Source organism: Acinonyx jubatus, chromosome B2, assembly GCF_027475565.1.
Source record: "Acinonyx jubatus isolate Ajub_Pintada_27869175 chromosome B2, VMU_Ajub_asm_v1.0, whole genome shotgun sequence".
Classification (NCBI taxonomy): domain Eukaryota; kingdom Metazoa; phylum Chordata; class Mammalia; order Carnivora; family Felidae; genus Acinonyx; species Acinonyx jubatus.
In genome coordinates, this window is record NC_069385.1 from 94,465,589 (window position 1) to 94,484,215 (window position 18,627).

Here is an 18,627-nt window from a genome sequence, read left to right on the forward strand (position 1 = left end):
GAGCATCCAACTCTTGATCTTAGCTCAGGTCATAATCTCACAGTTTGTGGGATCAAGCTCTGTGCTGACAGTGTGGGGACTGCCCGGGATTCTCTCTTTCCCTCTCTCTCTGCCCCTCTCCTGTTCTCTCTCTCTCTCTCTCTTTCTCTCTCTCTCTCTCTCTCTCTCTCTCTCTCTCTCACTGTCTCTCTTCCTCTCTCTTTCTCTCTCTCTCTCTCTCTCTCTCTCTCTCTCTCTCTCTCTCTCTCTCAGAGTAAATAAATAAACTTTAAGCAAAAAAAGTTACCCTAATACATGAGTTCAAATATAACACACCTGGAAGATAGAAAGCTTAGTTTTGAAAATAACTAGTAGTAGCTCACAATAGGTTTTGCTGTGTTAACTTTTCTCCTTTAAAGTCTTTATCATTGCTAACACCTACCTTACTGGATCCTGCCTGGAAACCTAATGCTTGACCTCCAGGAAGTTGTTTAATATCTACGGACCTCAGCTTCCTCATCTGCTTGTATAAAGGGTGATTGAGGAGGTGAGAGGCAAATGTGCTTTTTAATAGTACGTTACATTTTGTTCGTGAACATCAGCCTAATGGCTCAACTGCAGAGATACCTAGTTAGGCTCACTTTATTTGAAAACCTTGAAAATAAGTATCATAATTTTTGGGGTGCCTGGGTGGCTTAGTCAGTTAGGCGTCTGACTTCTGCTCAGGTCATGATCTCTGAGCTGTGCCGACAGCTCAGAGCCTGGAGTCTGCTTCAGATTCTGTGTCTCCCTCTTTCTGCCCTTCCACTACTCGCACTCCATGTCTCTCAAAAATAAATAAACATTAAAAATTTTTAAATGAGTATTATAATTCATATACGAATGCCACACCTCTTAGTATTAAATGTGGCTAACAAGTAGTCCTTAATACCCAGTGGGAAATCAGCTTAGGAAGTATGGAGAAAGGGGCAGTATGAAGAATCCTCTGATTTAACCACCTCAACACCTAGGTACAAATGAAGCTGACCCCAGAGATAATGAGCAGCTTACCTCCCAGCAGAATCCAAAGAGGAAAGAAATGTGTACTATACCCCATGAGTGTGTAGTTGTTCAGGCAATCACTACTTCTCCCTAAACTGAGAAATGGGCACTAAGAAAACCCCTTTAAGTAAAAACTCCTAGTTAGAGATAGGAAGTGTGCTTAGGAGGGGTTCCTGGGTGGCTCAGTGCGTTAGGCGTCGCACTCTTGATACCTGCTCAGGTCATGATCTCACGGTTTGTGAATTCGAGCCCCCATCAGGCTCTGTGCTGACAGCTCAGAGCCTAGAGCCTGCGTCAGATTCTCCGTCTCCCTGTCTCTCTGTCCCTTCCCCGCTCATTCTCTCTCTCTCTCTCAAAAATAAACATTAAAAAAAAAGTGTGCTCAGGGACACTTGGAGAGTAGATTATTAGGCTGAAAGGTGTTACTGTTAGATTTGAGTGGGTGGGGCTGGACAGAAAAGCAGGCACACTGTCCCATCTCTTTCATGAGCTTCCCTGTATTGAAATGATGGAAGTTTCTTTTTTTTTTTTTAAGATTTTTTTTAATGTATTTTATTTACTGTGAAAGAGTGAGAGCATGAGTGGAGTAGCAGCAGAGAGAGGGAGGGAGAGAGAGAATCCCAAGCAGGTTCCACACTGTCAGCACAGAGCCTGACTTGGGACTCGATCTTACAAATGGTGAGATCATGACCTGAGCTGAAATCGAGAGCTGGGTGCTTCACCAACTGAGCCACCCAGGAGCCCTGAAATGATGTTAGTTCCTAGTCAGATAAGCACATGAACATGGGTCATACAGTTACTTATTGGAAATCAATAGCAAATTTGCCTTTATTTATCCAGTTTAGGTCTGTCCATGTTACTTTTCTAATTAATCCCCAAGTAAAGCTAAAAATTACTTGTTAGTTTTTATCATTAGATATTTAGTGAAACAACTACAAGTTTATTGGGGATAGGAGTCAAGAAAAGTAAAACATAATTAATATTATTTATGTTCACATTTTAACCGAAATTCTGCTTCCTTGAAACCCTAGAAAAATACAAATCTGGTTGCAAAAGGTGCCAGGTTTGAATCCCGAGTTTGCTGAAGCTGCTTAACGTCTTTTAAACTCAGCTTCCTAATCTGAATTGTGAATAATGTGTAAGGTTATTGTGAGATTAGAGATGATACACATCAAATACCCGGCACACATTAGCAAAGTATGTGGAATTGTGTGCTGATTTGCTCTGCACCTGTGCTGTATTAATCGGGATACAATAATCGCTTGGGTACAGTACTAGAAAAAATCTGATCTAATAGAAATATGTTGTTGGTTAAGCTGAGGATACATAGCTCATGCAGAATCAATGCCAACATAATACTTAACCACCATCCTTTTAATATAATCCTATTGACCAAAATGCAGCAGCAAACGATTGAGATGTGAGTATGAAGCTAGATGACAATCTGGGCCAGTGGGGACATAGCCTGGGATATAAACCTTGGTTTTCCACACTTTAATGGCGAGCAAGTAACCTATTCACCACTTCTCAAAAACTGGCTAGAAAGTTCTGGTTTTCTCAAAGAACAGTTATAATCTTTAGTTTATTTTCTGAAAATTTTATTCATCACACACAAAAATAACCCTTTTCTTCCACAACTGAGTGTTGTACACTGAAAAATTAATGGCATTTCTGTAACTTCTTTTCAGGGGCTTAGCATTTTCATTTAGCTGATTAAAACCTATTGTAGATGATAATTATGCCAGCTTTTTAAAAAAAATCATTCAAACACTCAAAAATGATTTTAAAATCTTTAAATGTACCAGATTTTTATTTCTCAGAGGGTTTCTACTTACAGAAAATTTGCTTAGATTATTCCCTTTTGTCATATTCTAAATAAATGTTAAATCAGTGCAAAATGGGTGGATTTGTATTTCTAAAAATAACCTCTTTCACAGGAAGAAGAATTAAGGAAGAGTGGGGAAGCCAAGTATGCCCACTTGAGTGATGAACTTCATGTATTAATTGAAGTGTTTGCTCCACCTGGGGAAGCTTATTCACGAATGAGTCATGCACTGGAAGAGATTAAAAAATTCCTGGTTCCTGTAAGTGTCTTTCCTTTTTCGCAAAATTGTTTCTCATAAGCTTTTTAAAATGTGCCTTTGATATTCACTGACTTTCTAGACAGAAAGTCATACTGTAAACTAATTATTTGTTGAGTTGATAAGAAGGTAAAAAAACAAAATAGAATACAACAAATGCTTAGTGTAGGACCTGGCATGTTGTCATCACATAATGATGGTTTGACAGTGTCCTCAGTATATCACATGCCATACACCAGTTCATGGTTATGAAGAATAAGACAATTAACATAATTATATATATATAATTGAAGTTGTATACTTTTCTCTTGTGTCTTAATCACTTGGTAGTTGACATGTATTCTTGGCAATTTTTAATTAATAGAGAAAGCAGGTGTAATGGGACAGGAGAGATTAAATATGTAATATTTGTAACAAGACAATGATGTTATTTGAAAATATCAAATGCATTCTTATCTGACGTTATGCCAGGTGCTGACTCATTATAAAACACCATGTCAAATAATCAATATTAATAGAGCCAGACATTTGTTGACCTCAAACAAAAATTGGGAAAATAAACTCATTGCGCTCTATGAGAGCACCAGAGAGCATTCATTTAGTAAGGCAGCAAATTCAGGGTTGCACATTGGATAGAATTCTCTACTGATTTTCTAAGAAATAGAGGAAGGTTAAATGAATGAAGCTTTTATAAAGGTTGACAATTTAGCATTCTAGGAAGAGGTTATTCAAATAGAAATCTTGGCATCAGGCTTAGAGCTGGGAATAGGATAATTGGAAGAGAATGCTGAGTAAAGTTTTCTGGAGTGCCTGGGCAGAAGTCTTTGGCAGAGGAAGAAGACAGTAGCTAAGATTAATCTGTTCAATGAAGGAACACTGTAGATTTCTAAAGTAAGCAATAAATTCAGAGGAAATGGTGGGTAAGATCCATTGATTGGCAGTGATTTTGAGAATGGGAAAAGAGAAGAAGAAAAACAGAATTTCAGAATGTAAAAACATCGATATCTAACCACATAATGTATTTATATGCTCAGTTTAAAAATTTCTTTCAAGACAAGGTTATAGAATAATCCCATACCACTCTGATTGTTCCCTAACTGTATATGCACACAGCATTTCTGCACAATTTATTATCTGGTGCTTATCAAAACACCTTCCTAAGCAGATCCCATATTTCATAATCATAAGGATGCTATATTTCCTCTTCCATTTGCCTCCAAACTAAATGCCTAGCTGTAGGGTACACGACTTTCTTATATTTAGCTCAGATCAGACCTCTAGTGATATAGGTGGTGTAGGAAAAGGCTAAGACTACCGATATTACTAACTCATTTCATGCCTATAGACAGATAATTTAAATTCTCATAGCTTCAGCTTATTAATCTTTAAAAAGAAGATAGGGGCACCTGGGTGGCTCAGTCGGTTGGGCGTCCAACTTCAGCTCAGGTCATGATCTCACCATCCGTGGGTTTGAGACCTGCATCGGGATCTATGCTGACAGCTCAGAGCCTGGAGCCTGCTTAGGATTCTGTGTCTCCCTCTCTCTCTGCCCCTACCCCGCTCAAGCTCTGTCTCTGTCTCTGTCTCTCTCAAAAATAAATAAACATTAAAAAAATAATAAAAAAGTAAAAAATAAAAAAAGATAATTATAAGTGATTGACCTCTATCACAGTTTTTATGAATATTAAATAGGGTAATGCATATGAAAGGACAGAAAATTATCAAGCACTATATAAATGGATGTTTTCAATCTGTTGTATTGTACTAGGTAGAATCTTGGGATAACTTTTTGAAGTTACATGTAGAAATTTGAAGTTATATGTAGAAATTTGATGAAATATGTAAGATGAAATGCTATTTCATTGCTACATATATATAGGTCCTAAGTTGTAGACTAGGTTATAACCCTATTTTACTGTAAAAGCCAGTATTACATCTCACTTACCTTTTCAACCTTGTGATACCTGTAATCATTTCATTTGTAACTTATCCACTGAAATATATACTCCATGAGGGCAGGGCTGGTAGTGTCTGTCTTGTATTCCCATCATTCAGCATTGTGCATGGCACAACAATTATTTGTTTGAGAGTCTGACTGTTGGAATGGCTGATTAATAGGCACCAGCAGTGATGCAGATATAAATAGCTATTTAGGTCAGGTTGGGGGAATAGTACCTCACAATTAAGATTCTCTCTCTGTACACATCCAGATGAAGACCAAAAATCTCACATTGGCTAGCGTGACCTGTTCCTGCCTGTCTCTGGGATTTTATCTCTGCCTATCCAGCTGCTCACTTTCTGTGCTCCAGATATGCTGGCTTCTGTTCATCCTGTATTCCAGGCTCTCCAGGGTCACTCCTCACTAAGGCCTTTCAAGATTCTTCTCCAGAATACTGACACGCCTGTCATTCAGATCTCAGCTCACAAGTTAGCAATGCAGGAAATTCTTTCCTGACCACACAGTCCAAAGTAACCTCCCTACATTTGGACAGTCCTATTATATTTTGTTCACAATACCACTGGCTGCCTGATTTAACAGTGCAATTCACTGTTTTGTTATGTTTTAGCTCTCTTTGCCTACTTATTTTCCTCATAGCTCTTATAAACTATTATACATATATATAATACATATATTATATACATACACACACATATATATTACTTATTTGTTTATTATTGGTTTTCCTGCTAAAATATAAATGTCATTAGGGCAGATATTGTCTCGTTTCACTGCTTTATTCTCTTATTTTGAACAATGCCAGACATGTGGAAAGTAAATAAATATTTTTTAGAGGTGCCTGGGTGGCTCAGTGGGCTAAGCATCTTGGTTTCTGCTCAGGTCATGATCTCAAGGTTCGTGAGTTCAAGCCCCACATTGGTCTCTGTGCTGACAGTGTGATTCTCTCTCTCCCTCTCTCTGCCCCCCCCACACTTGTGCTGTCTCTGTCTTTTTCAAAAATAAATGAATAAACTTAAATTTTTATTTTATTTTATTTTTATTTTTTAATATAATTTATTGACAAATTGGTTTTCATAGAACACCCAGTGCTCACCCCAACAAATGCCCTCCTCAATGCCCATCACCCACTTTCCCCTCTTCCCCACCCCCCATCAACATTCAGTTTATTCTCAGTATCCAAGGGTCTTTTATGGTTTGCCTCCCTCCCTCTCTGTAACTTTTTTCCCCCTTCCACTCCCCCATGGTCTTCTGTTAAGTTTCTCAAGATCCACCTATGAGTGAAAATATATGGTATCTGTCTTTCTCTGACTGACTTATTTCATTTAGCATAACAACAATAGCCAAAGTATGGAAAGAGCCTAAATGTCTATCAACTGACGAATGGATAAAGAAGATGTGGTTTATATATATAATAGAATACTACTTGGCAATAAAAAAACAATTTTAATACATAAATATTTTTATAAGGGTGAATGGGTGAATAAATGATGGAATGAATAAGTTAAAAAATAAATAACCTGGGGCTCCTGGGTGACTCAGTGGGTTAAGTGTCTGACTTCAGGTCACGTCATAATCTCACAGGTTGTGGGTTCAAGCCCCACATCGGGCCCTGTGCTGACAGCTCAGAGCCTGGAGCCTGCTTCAGATTCTGTGTCTCACTCTCTCTCTGCCCCTCCCCAACTCATGCTCTGTCTCTATCTCTCAAAAATAAACATTAAAAAAATTTTTAAATAAATAACTCTTCTGATATCTCTCAATGTTGTATTAACAGATTTTACAATCAGTGAAAGTCCTTCTACTTGATAAATTTTTCCCATTTGCCTTGTTTGCCTTAGCACCAGGCAAAGGATGGCGACTGTCTACTTCATCCTTCACCATAACCAGAGGAGGCAAACATGAACAACCAGTTCTTTTGTTATTACAAAAAATTACTTGGTGATCCAAGTTTCTTTTGACATTGATATTAAAGTCTACAGAAATGCTAACATATCAGGACATTAAAATTTACCAATATAGGAGGTGAAGAATTATAGCCAGTCAGAGGCATGCTAGAACTACCTAGAAGGCTAATGTAGACTAAGATACTCGAGTCCCACTGCCATCTAATTCCTCTATGAAATGGAGTGTCTTTCCATGGTCAGAGTTTTTATATTCCTCCCCACCCCAACATTTCTTTTCTTTTTTTTATTTTGAGAGAGAGAGAGAGAGAGAGAGAGAGAGAGAGGGAATGAGTAGAGGAGGGGCAGAGAGAGAGGGAGAGAGAATCTCAAGCAGATTCCACGCTCATTGCAGAGCCTGACGCAAGGCTTGATCGCACGACCCTGAGATCATGACCTGAGCCAAATCAAGAGTCAAACACTCAACTGACTGAGCCACCCAGGTACCCCCCACCCCAACATTTACCCAGTGTGCCCTATATCCAGAGGTTGTAATTGTCCAAGACTGCTGACTTGGGAACATACAACTCCTCATGAAATGTCTGCATGCTGTAAGATGTTGTAAAGCAACAGAGCTTTAGTACTTTAAATGAATTGTTAAAAGGCAAAATAATTATTATTACCTTGGGAGAAAATTTCTAACTTGTTGATTTCCATCTAGTTACTAGTCTTATCAAAACAAGTTGAGAGGCAGGTCAATAAAACATCAATAAATTGCATTTTCCTAATTTTAAGTCTCTAATACTTTGAGCAGATACTCTATTAAACTTTTCATCTATTGCTAATTTTTGTTACAAATACAGATTAGGCAAATTAAATTGATTGACAAATAGTGACCAAAAGCATATAAAATCCTAAACTAATATATGTTTCAATAATGTTAATGCCCTTCTCTTCCCTTATAGTGTATAAAGCAGTAAACAAATATTGTCCTTAGTAGTAGTAGTAGTAGTAGTAGTAGTAGTAGTACTTTCTTTTATGTTCAGGCACTAAGACTGCCATGTATGGCTGTGCCTTGCCCAATGCTAGGGGACAACATTTACATTGTAGTTTGCGAATGAGACCCCCTGTTATCCTTGAATTCAACTTCCCTTTTTCCAACCCTAGTCATCAGATTTCCTTAAAGTAATGATGCTGTATTTCATTTTCCTAAATCAGTTAAATCACCTTCAAATAAGTTGAATTAGAAAGTTTTACTTGTGCTTAATAATCAACTTGTGATTGAAGCATAGTACATTGTCTCAGAATTTATGAAGTTTCAGCAAATTCTGCTCATTGAATGTGAGTTCATTCATTCATATTTTGTTTTTTGGGTTTTTTTTTTTGATGTTTATTTATTTTGAGAGAAAGAGAGAGAAAGAACACACCAGAGCAGGAGAGGGGCAGTGAGAGAGGGAAAGAGAGAAAATCCCAAGCAGGCTCTGCACTGACAGCATTGAGCCCAACGTGGGGCTTGAACTCATGACCCGTGAGACCATGACCCGAGCCAAAGTTGGAAGCTCAACTGATCAAGCTACCCAGGTGCCCCCATTCTTTCATAGAAAAGATGAAAGGATGGGTTTCCACACAAACAGGAAATTAGATTTGTGTCACAGGTAACAAAGAGATTACTTTGTTACCAGCTCAAGAGTTAGTTGTTGACAGAATTAAGAGATCACAGTATTCATTTCTACCAAGCCTGGTCATGGCCTCAGAATCTTTCTCAGTGCAGTATGCTAAACATCACTATAATATTAACAGAGCTGACAGAATTTGAAAAGTATTTGTCATACCTGGAATATGCCTTTAATGATCATTATTAGAAATTTGTATCATTTAAAGAAAAAGCATTATACATACATATATATATGCACATATATATATAAAGATAGATAGAATAGACTACAACATAGACTACATTATATTGTACATTAGTAAAGAATAGAATATATTAAAACAATTCAACATAGAAAAAAATGCATCATTCCAGGTTATTTCTTTCCTGCATCAGATTGGATGTATGTCTTGGTGATAGTAGTGATTCTCAAAATGGGGCAATTATCATTTATGGTTTGAGATTAGAAACCTGTGTAGGAAACCTCTCAAGAATGTGACTATGGAGGAAAAGTAAATTCTTTCCATCTTTGTAGTAAAAGCGAAGAGAGGATATTCTTGCCTTCTCTTCCTCAAAAACTATAATCCTAGCTCTGACATGGGAAAATGGCACTGATTGCTTAATATTAACAATCATACAGGAAAGCAAATAAAAGGAAAATAGAAAAGAAAAGAAAAGCAGGGCATTTTTCAATCTAGGAGATAGAATATCTAAAACTTTCATGCATTGAAAAAAATTTTATAAAATTTTGAAAGATTATAAACCTAAGAATGTGTCCCTGAAATGCATGTTATAATCTGATAAAAAGTGGTAATTTGGTCAGTCTTTTATACAAGTAAATATGTAGGGAAAATGATGCATTAAGTAAAAACCCACCAGTCAACAAAAGTACCGTTGGTAGTTGGCAAGACCTAAAGACAAGGTGGGGGATGGCAGCTACATTTTGCCTGGCTGATGACAGCAGTTCAGCTTGTATAGCAACAACATCCTATAGGCGAGATAATGATCAGTAAGGGATTAAAAAAATAAAATTCAATGCAGAGAAGGAAACAGAGTCCACACCTGGGTATCGTTTCTTCATTGTTGTGGTGGTTGTTAAAATGTTGTCAAGAGGTTCCTCAAATTACTCTCTTCAAAACCAGTTAATTCTCTTTTCTCTCTCATAATAGTGTGGCAACTGATAGCACTAAGCACAAAGCCACATGTATTTATGTAATTATTATTTGCTCAGAAATTGTAATGCCCCCGATTTCGAATCCAAGAGACCACCAAGGAGCTGATACCGATGCAAACACACGAGGGTTTATTTGCAAGCTCGAGCTTGGGCCCAAGTATACCTGACACAGCGGAGCAGGGACTTGGACCCCTAGGTTAAAAGGTGTAGCAGTTTTATAGGGGCAAGTGGCCAATGAAATTGTAACACACACAGAAAGTTGCATAGTCATGCCAGTCCACACGCAGGTGGCCAATTGAATTACAATTTACCCTATAGTAACTGTTTGAACTAGCCTATCACTCTGGTCAGAATTGGCGTGCAAGTTTGGCGGGCAAAAGGCAGGGTTTAAGAATTGGCGCACAAGTTTGGTGGGCAAAAGGTGGGGTTTACATTCTTTGGCGGTTAGGGGTTCCACATTCCTATTTGAGCCGGTTTCCAGTAAGGGTGTGCTCAGCGGCTTGACTAGGGTGGGGAAGTGTCTTAAGCAATAAGCAGGTCATGTGGGGGTTATACATGAGATGGTGGGTGTAGCACAAAATGGAGTTAGTCTTGCTCTGCTTGTCCAGGGGTAGGGGATTTTTGTTAAATTCCTTGGATCCCACAAAATGTTTCCTGTATTGCTGTAGTACTAGGATCATATTCTGATTATATTTGGAGAAATTTATAATCATCTAACATTAAGTATTTCTCCTTATCTGGTAAGTTGTAATAGATAATACAGACCTATGACTTAGAAAATAATTAAAATTATTACTTGTTCTTAGAACAGAACTAATAATTTTTATTATGTAATTATAACATTAATTATAATAACATATAATTAATAAGAATAACATTGTAATAACACAGTTTATTATTGTTGTTGCTGAAACCAGGGCCACTTTACTATTGCTAATTGATTGGCATAAACTGAAAGACAGATAAAAAGAAGAGTGGATAATTATTTGAGTTTGATTTTCCACAAACCCTAATACAAGTATCTTCTTACTCTTCATAATACAAATAATCAAATGTTCACTTTATGAATCTAGGGTCAGGATGTGATCATCTCCTTTCTATCTTAAGAAACAATTTGTCACTAATTATTTCTGGTCTCATTTGATGTCAGGGATCTGAATTCTCCAAACCCATTCTTTTTAGTTTTTATTATTTGTTAAATGCCCTGCATTCTTCTCTTGTTTCTATCACCACCTTGGTTTCAACTTGATGATTTACTTCTTCCCCATTAACTGACATTAAATCACAATAATTGCTTTTGCAATTCCAAGTTTAGTCATTAACATGAAGGCTTAGCAACATTCCTAAGGTTATTTGTGTTATTAAAGATATGTGATTCCTAAGGATACAGGTTTAATCTCCAAGGCAAAAAATCTTTACCTCCTAACTTCATCTGATTCTTATTAGTATAAGGAAATTTGTAGAGGATCAAATAAAAATTTTATATTATATTCAGAACATTTACTGAATGTTAATCCTACATTTGTACACAGGTACATAACAAACATATGCCAACACTGACCTGCAAATACTTTTAGAGATGGCAACAACTTTAAAAGACTCGTGACTATTGAAGAATTTGGTACAAAAAAAAGAATCCAGGGAGAAAAGTAGCTCAAAAATCAGAATCTGTTAAATAAAGTATATAATTTTTAGCTGAAGAGTATAAATAAGTAATATCAATGGTCTAATCAATGCAAGGCAGAAGGTTTGTTTAAATACAATTCAACAAATATTTTTGAACGTCAAATATATGCTAGGCATGATTCCAGGAATTTGTGTCACATCGGTCACTGCCCCTGTGGAATTTATGGAAGCTATTTTCAAGATTTAAAAGATAAATATTATGGAGACGTATTTAAGAGAGAATGGAAAATGGGAGACCAGATTGGATAATAAGGACAATATGGACAGTAGTAATGACAGACCAGGCAATGTTGATCAAAAAGAAAGTGTTAATTCTAGAGTCAAGAAAAAATGAGAATTGTTTCCTAGGAGGGGTTCAAGATGACAGTGTAGGAAGATCCTGAGCTCACAGTCTCCTGTGAACACAACAGATTTATCACGAATATGGATATGGAAAATATGGAATAATTTACTCAGAAAAATATCTGAAACCTGGATGACTGATGCCTCCACAACAAAGGACAAAAGGGTGGTGTCAAAATGGATAGGAGAGGCAGAGACACAGTCTTGCCAGGAAAAATCGCATTCCAGGCATAACAATCCACAATTAGGAGAGATCTCAAAAATACAGACATTTTCCTTGAGAAGTGAAGGTCTGTGCTCCACGTCAAGCACTCCCACCCCTAGATTTTGTTCAGGACAGATGAGCCCCCCAAAACCTACAGGCAGTTGTCCAAGAAAGCAATAGAACTGTAGGAAATGGAGAACCCACTCTTAAAGGGCTCACACATAGACTGACTCATCCCAGGACTTAGCATAAAAATGCAAACTGGATAAGCACTTGGACCATGTGTGAAGGACAACTACTTACTAATCTTGGGGTGTCTGCTGAGGAAGCAGGAGCTTGTTGGAACTCTCTGGGACAGAGACACTAGCATATACCATTTTTGTGATCTCATGCTAACTTGCTAATGCTGGCACTGGCAGGCACCATTTTGGAACTTTCCTCTAGCCTGTTACTGCTGTGAGATATGGTTCTTGGAAAAGATAAACAAAAGTGACAAACTTTTAGATACACTCACCAGTAAAAATAGAGAGGACTCAAATAAAATCAGATGTGAAAGTTACAACTTTATCACAGAAATACAAAGAATCATAAGAAACTACTACAATTATATGCCAACAAATCAGACAAATAGATAAATTCCTAGAAACACACAATCCTCCCAGACTGAACCATGATGTAACAAAAAATATGAGTAGGCCAATTTCTAACAAAGAGATAAAATCTGATCAAAAATTTCTCAACAAACAAAAGTCCCAAGATCAGACAGTTGCACTGATGAATTCTACCCAACATTCAAAGATTTAATATTTATCTTCCTCAAATTCTTCCCAAAAATTGAGGAGAAAACAGTGCCTCTAAATCCAATTTTTGAGGCCAGCATTACTCTGACACCAAACTAGACAAGGACACACACACACACACACACACACACACACACACAAAGAAGAAGAAGAAGAAAGAAAGAAAATTACAGGCCAGTATCCCCAATGAACATAGATGTGAAAATCCTCAACAAAATATTAGCAAACCTAATTCAGCAGTACATTAAAGGGATCATACACCATGATCAAAGGGGATTTATTCTAGGGATGCAAGGATGGTTTGACATCTGTAAATCAATCAGTGTGATATTTCATGTTAACAACAAAAAAGGATAAAAATCATGTGACAATCTCAGTAGGTGAAGAAAGAGAATTTGACAAAATTCAATATCCATTTATGATAAAAACTCTTAACAAATGGGTATAGAGGCAAACTTCGTAAACATAATATAGGCCATATATGACATATCCACAGCTAACATCATACTCTGGTGAAAAACTGACCGTTTTTCCTTGAAGTTGAGGAATAAGACAAGGATGCCTGTTCTTGCCACTTACTTTTATTCAACATAGTATTGGAAGACCTAGCCACAGGAACAAGACAGGAAAGTGAAATAAAAGTCATTCAAAGCAGAAAGGAAAGGAAAAACTCACTATTTGCAAATGACATAGTACTGTATATAGACAACCCTAAAGTCTTCACCAAAAAAAAAAAAATGTTAGAACTAATAAATGAAGTCAGCAAAGTTGTAGGATACAAAACCAATATACACTAATAGTAAGCTGTTATATAATTACATGTATATAGTTATAAATATAATATATATAATAGTGTATATGTATAATATATATTTATAATAGTGTATATAATTATATATACTAATAACAAGCTATAAGAAAGAGAAATTACGAAAGCAAGTCTATTGACAGTTGCATTATAAAGAATAAGTACCTAAGAATAAATTTAACCAAGGAGGTGAAATATCTGTACTGAAAACTCTAGGACACAGATGAGATAAATTGAAGACATAATAAATGGAAAGATATTCTGTGCTCGTATATTGGAAGAATTAATATTGTTAAAATGTTCATACTACCTAAAGCAATCTACAAATTCAATGCAATCCCTGTCAATTTCCAATTGCATTTTTCACAGAAGTCGAAGAAAGAATTTTAAAATTTGTATGGAGCTGCAGAAGATTCCAATACCCAAAGCAATCTTGAAAAAGAATAACAATGCTAGAGGTATCACACTCCCTGATTTCAAACTATACTACAAAGCTATAGTAATCAAAACAGTATGGTATTGGCATAAAAACAGATAGATAAGTGGAATAGAATTGACATCCCTGAAAAACAAACAAACCACAAACATATGAACAATTAATTTACAACAAAGGAGCCAAGAACATCAAATGGTGAAAGGGCAATCTCTTTAATAAATGGGGCTGGGAAAACTGGACAGTTATATGCAAAAGAATGAAATTTGGCCACTGTCTTACATCATATTCAAAAATTAACTCAAAATGGATTAAAGACTTGAATGTAAGACCAATATACATAAATTCCTAGAAGAAATGGTAAGCTTCTTGACATCAGTCTAAGCAACATGTTTGTGGATCTGACTCCAAAGGCAAGGCAAACAGATGTAAAAGTAAATGAATGGCACTATTTCAAACTAAAAAACTTATGCACAGCAAAGGAAGCTATCAAAATGAAAAAGCAAAATGAAAAGACAACCTATTAAATGGGAGAAAATATTTGCAAGCCATATATCTTATAAGGAACTGATCTCCAAAGTATATGAGGAACTCATATAACTCAACAACAAAAAACAAACAAACAAACAACCATATCAAAAAATGGACAGAGGATCCGAATAGACATTTTTCCAAAGAAGACATACAGATAGTCAACAGGCACATTAAAAGATGTTAAAGATCACTAATTGTTAGGAAATTCAAATTAAAACCATAATGAGATACAACCTCACACCTGTTAGAATGACTTATCAAACAGACAAGAAATAACAACTTTTGGAGAGGATGTGGAGAACAGAGAACCTTCATGCACTGTTAGTGGGAATGTAAATTAGTATAGTCCATATGGAAAACAGTATGGAGATTTCTGAAAATATTAAGAATAGATCTACCATATGATGCTGTTATTCCACTTCTGAGAATTTATCTAAAGAATGTGAAAATACTAATTGGAAGAGATATATGCATCTCTATGTTTATTGCAGCATTATTTACAATAGCCAAGACACAGAAACAACTGCAGTGTTCATTCATGAATGAATGGATAAAGGGAATGTATTATATTTATATATAATGGAGTAATACTCAGCTATAAAGAAGGATGAAATTTTGCCTTTTGCAACAACCTGGGTGGACCTGGAGTGTATGGTGTTAGCTGAAATAAGTCAGATGGAAAAAGGCAAATACCAGAGGATTTCACTCATATGTGGAATCTGGAAAACAAAACAGATAAGCAAACAAAACAATACAAAAACTCACAGATAGAACAGATTGTTACCAGAGTGGAAGGATGTTGTTAGGTGGGAAAAATGTGTGAAGGGGGCCAATTGTATGGTGATGGATGGTAATTACACCTGTGGTAGTGATCACTTTGCAGTATATACATTTATCAAATTACAGTGTTGTATACCTGAAACTTATACAATGTTATATTCCAGTTGATCTCAATTTTTAAAAAAAAGGAAAATCAATTGCATACAAGGAATACTACCATACAGACAAGAGTCGGTTATTCAGTGAGACCAAGAGAGTCCAAAAGAGAGAATTGGGACAGGGGTCTGAGGTGAAGGGTGTATGAAGAAAGAGAAAGAGCGTGTTTTCATTAGTTTCTTGAAGGTGTTGGTGACCCACAGTTAAAGAGTCTATTTCGTAATGAATATTTTTTAAATGCAACAAGAAAAAAGTAGAGAATAGCATATTCTAAAACTTACAGTTTTTGCAAAATCATGTATTTCTGAAATTATCTTCAACTTCTGTTCTAGCAATTAGTTTTTACTTCTCAAATAGCTTATTTTGCAGCTACATAAGGTATGATGTAAGCTTATTTTGAATTACTCTTCTTTGATTAACTGATCTCATTTCATGTTCAGCAAACTGCAATGGAAATATATTGATTCCCGTTGAGAATATTCGAACTAGATATCCAGGGAACTTGGAAGAATCCTTACTCTTCTAAGAAATATATCTTTTATATCATCTCTAATCTTTGTTTTTTGTCCTTTCTCTGTCTGTTGCACCCAATTTCTCTACATAGTGTATGTGAAGATGCATATACAGGTGACCCTTGTACAATGTGGGGGAGGGGTGTCATCTCCACCCATGTAGTTGAAATTTTGTGTATAATTTTTAACTCCCCCAAACTTAATTACTAGCATCCTACTGTGGACCAGAAACCTTACTGATAACATAGTCAATTAACACATATTTTGTATGTTTTATTTGCTATATACTGTACTCTTACAGTAAAGTAAGCCAGAGAAGAAAAAAAGTTATTAAGAAAATCACAATCATAATGTAAGAAATTACATTACATTTATATGTTCTGTATTAACCAAAAAACAACAAAAAAAATATATATATATATAAGTGGACCTGTGCAGTTCAAACTCATGTTGTTCAAGGGTCACTGTACAACTCCTTAAAGGACAAATAGAAGTGGGTTACTGGATGTTCTGTCCTCAGTATTGTACAAATAGGAATTGGTTTTATTTTTCTGTAACTACGTCATTTCTTATTCATTACCAACAGTTGGAGCAAATCACAGCTTTCCACTCATCCTCCTATAAAAAGAGTTGAAACTTGGGGCTTCTGGGTGGCTCAGTTGGTTGAGCAGCCCACTTTGGCTCAGGTCATGATCTCGCAGTTCGTGGCTTCCAGCCCTGCGTCGGCTCTATGCTGACAGCTCAGAGCCTGGAGCCTGCTTCGGATTGTGTGTCTCTCTCTGCCCCTCCCCTGTTCATGCTCTGTCTCTCTCTGTCTCAAAAATAAATATAAGCATTAAAAAAAATAAGAGTCTTAATTTATACAATTTTAAGTCCAGTTAGTTCTAATTTATGATTTCAATTTCAAGTCCAGTTCAAACTTCCACTCCTCCCTGAATTTACAGTTTGGGAGTAGCAGTGGGAAGGGAGGCATGGTCTATTCGTTTATCTCCTCCCACTTTCTCCATGCTCCAACTTCTAGTGCTCCTAGAGCTCTGTGAATGGTCTTGGAGATGAAGTAGGAAGTGATAGGAAATTAGAGCAAGATGGGCTATAAAACTGGTCCTGTGGTAATTTGGTTGGTTTGGTTGGTTTGAGTTATTTGTTATTTTCCTCTGATGAGATTTATGGATGATAGACTAGTATTGTTGCCATTCTTCAAATAACTTGCCTTCTTCTTTTCAGCTGAGCATGTCTGGGAAGAGCACAGGTATCTGATGTGCAGTCCTTTTCTCTCAGAGGTGTCTTGATGCTATTCTACCATCTTCTTGCTTCCGGGGTTGCCTGTGAGCTTTGTCCTGTGTACCTAATATCTTCATTCTCTCTGAGAACTTGAAGGGTTATTGTACCTTGTCCTTGGGGTTGAAGAATTTTACCAGAATATGCTGAAGCTGGCTCTTTTCTCATCATCTAGGCCTGGAAATCAGTAAGCTCTTTCATTTGATAGTGGCATTAGGTCTTCCTTTCAGGGAAATTATCTCCCTAGTATTTGTATATTTTCTTTTCTCTATAGTTTTCCTTCTTATTCCTTGGTAATTCCTACACCTTATGGCAAGTCTCCTGAATCTTTTTCTTTCTTTTTTTTTTTTTTTTCAGTTGTCTTTTGCTATCAATTTGCATCCTCTTCTCATTTTGTTCATGTGTCCATATGGTCTTCTAAGCCACAAATTTAGGATTTAGCAATGATGATGCTGTCTTCCATTCCCTTGAATTGTTTACATGGAATCATGCAGATATTGTGCTTACTTTTTTTGTTTTGTTTTGTATCTTTAGAAAATACTATAACTGTATTGGCTTAGGTATTTCTTCTGTTCTTCTGTCTAGGTTTGTTTCTATCCTCTCTGGCAGCTTTATTTCACTGGACAGGTTTTCTGACTGCTCTTACTCTCTCCAGATGCTCTTTCCATTTTTTTCTTTCTTTCTATCTTGATGTAGGCCTGTTTTTTAGGTACCGTTAGTAATCACCAGTCCTCCAAAGCGTTAGAAAGTACATCAGTCTTCCCCACTTGGACCAAAAATGTAGAACTAGGCAGGCCACCAAAAACTTGGTGAGAACTTGAAAAATACCTTTGTGTTCTCCAGTCTCTTTTGACCTTCCCAGACTCGAGGGCTCATTCATTCTGGTTCTTCTTAGCCTCTTGCTGGCAGGGAGAATAGGCCTGTGCAGCAGGTCTTGCAAAGCAAGTCTGTGCAGCAACTTTATACTCAGATACAGTATATATCTTTGCAAGCCAAATTCTTTCTCAAATATTCACTCTACCATTACCATTCTGGGGTTTTCCAGCCCTGGATTTCATGTACTCACTCAACCCACACCCACAATCAAGGCCTATGCCAGGCAGTTTTCTTACGTAGGTCTCTCAGAGAACTCAAAGCCTATCATGCACATGAGCTTCTGAGCGTCTCAGCCTTTATTTCAGCCAAAATATGCTAGTATGTTACAGTGGGTAAAGAAAGAGAAAGGCTCTGCATTTAGGTCACTATCTTCTCAGGATTACTAAGGTCTTCCACAGTTAGTTTAATGAGTTCTTTTTATATTTAGCATGTGGAAGAAATAATCCAATGT

General features: G+C 36.6%; 1 protein-coding gene across 13 annotated transcripts in view; it reads left to right on the forward strand.

Moving 5' to 3' along the window:
• Window positions 1–18,627, forward strand: part of KHDRBS2 (KH RNA binding domain containing, signal transduction associated 2) — a 624,340-nt gene that overhangs the window by 294,109 nt on the left and 311,604 nt on the right. For all 13 annotated transcript variants that reach the window (XR_008298548.1, XR_008298549.1, XR_008298546.1 and 10 more), the window contains exon 4: window positions 2,958–3,104. Coding sequence is in view for 4 of the 13 variants with exons in the window: in XM_053222622.1 (XP_053078597.1) it covers window positions 2,958–3,104 (147 nt within the window). In the remaining 9 variants the exon portion in view is untranslated. The remainder of the gene's footprint in view (window positions 1–2,957; window positions 3,105–18,627) is intronic.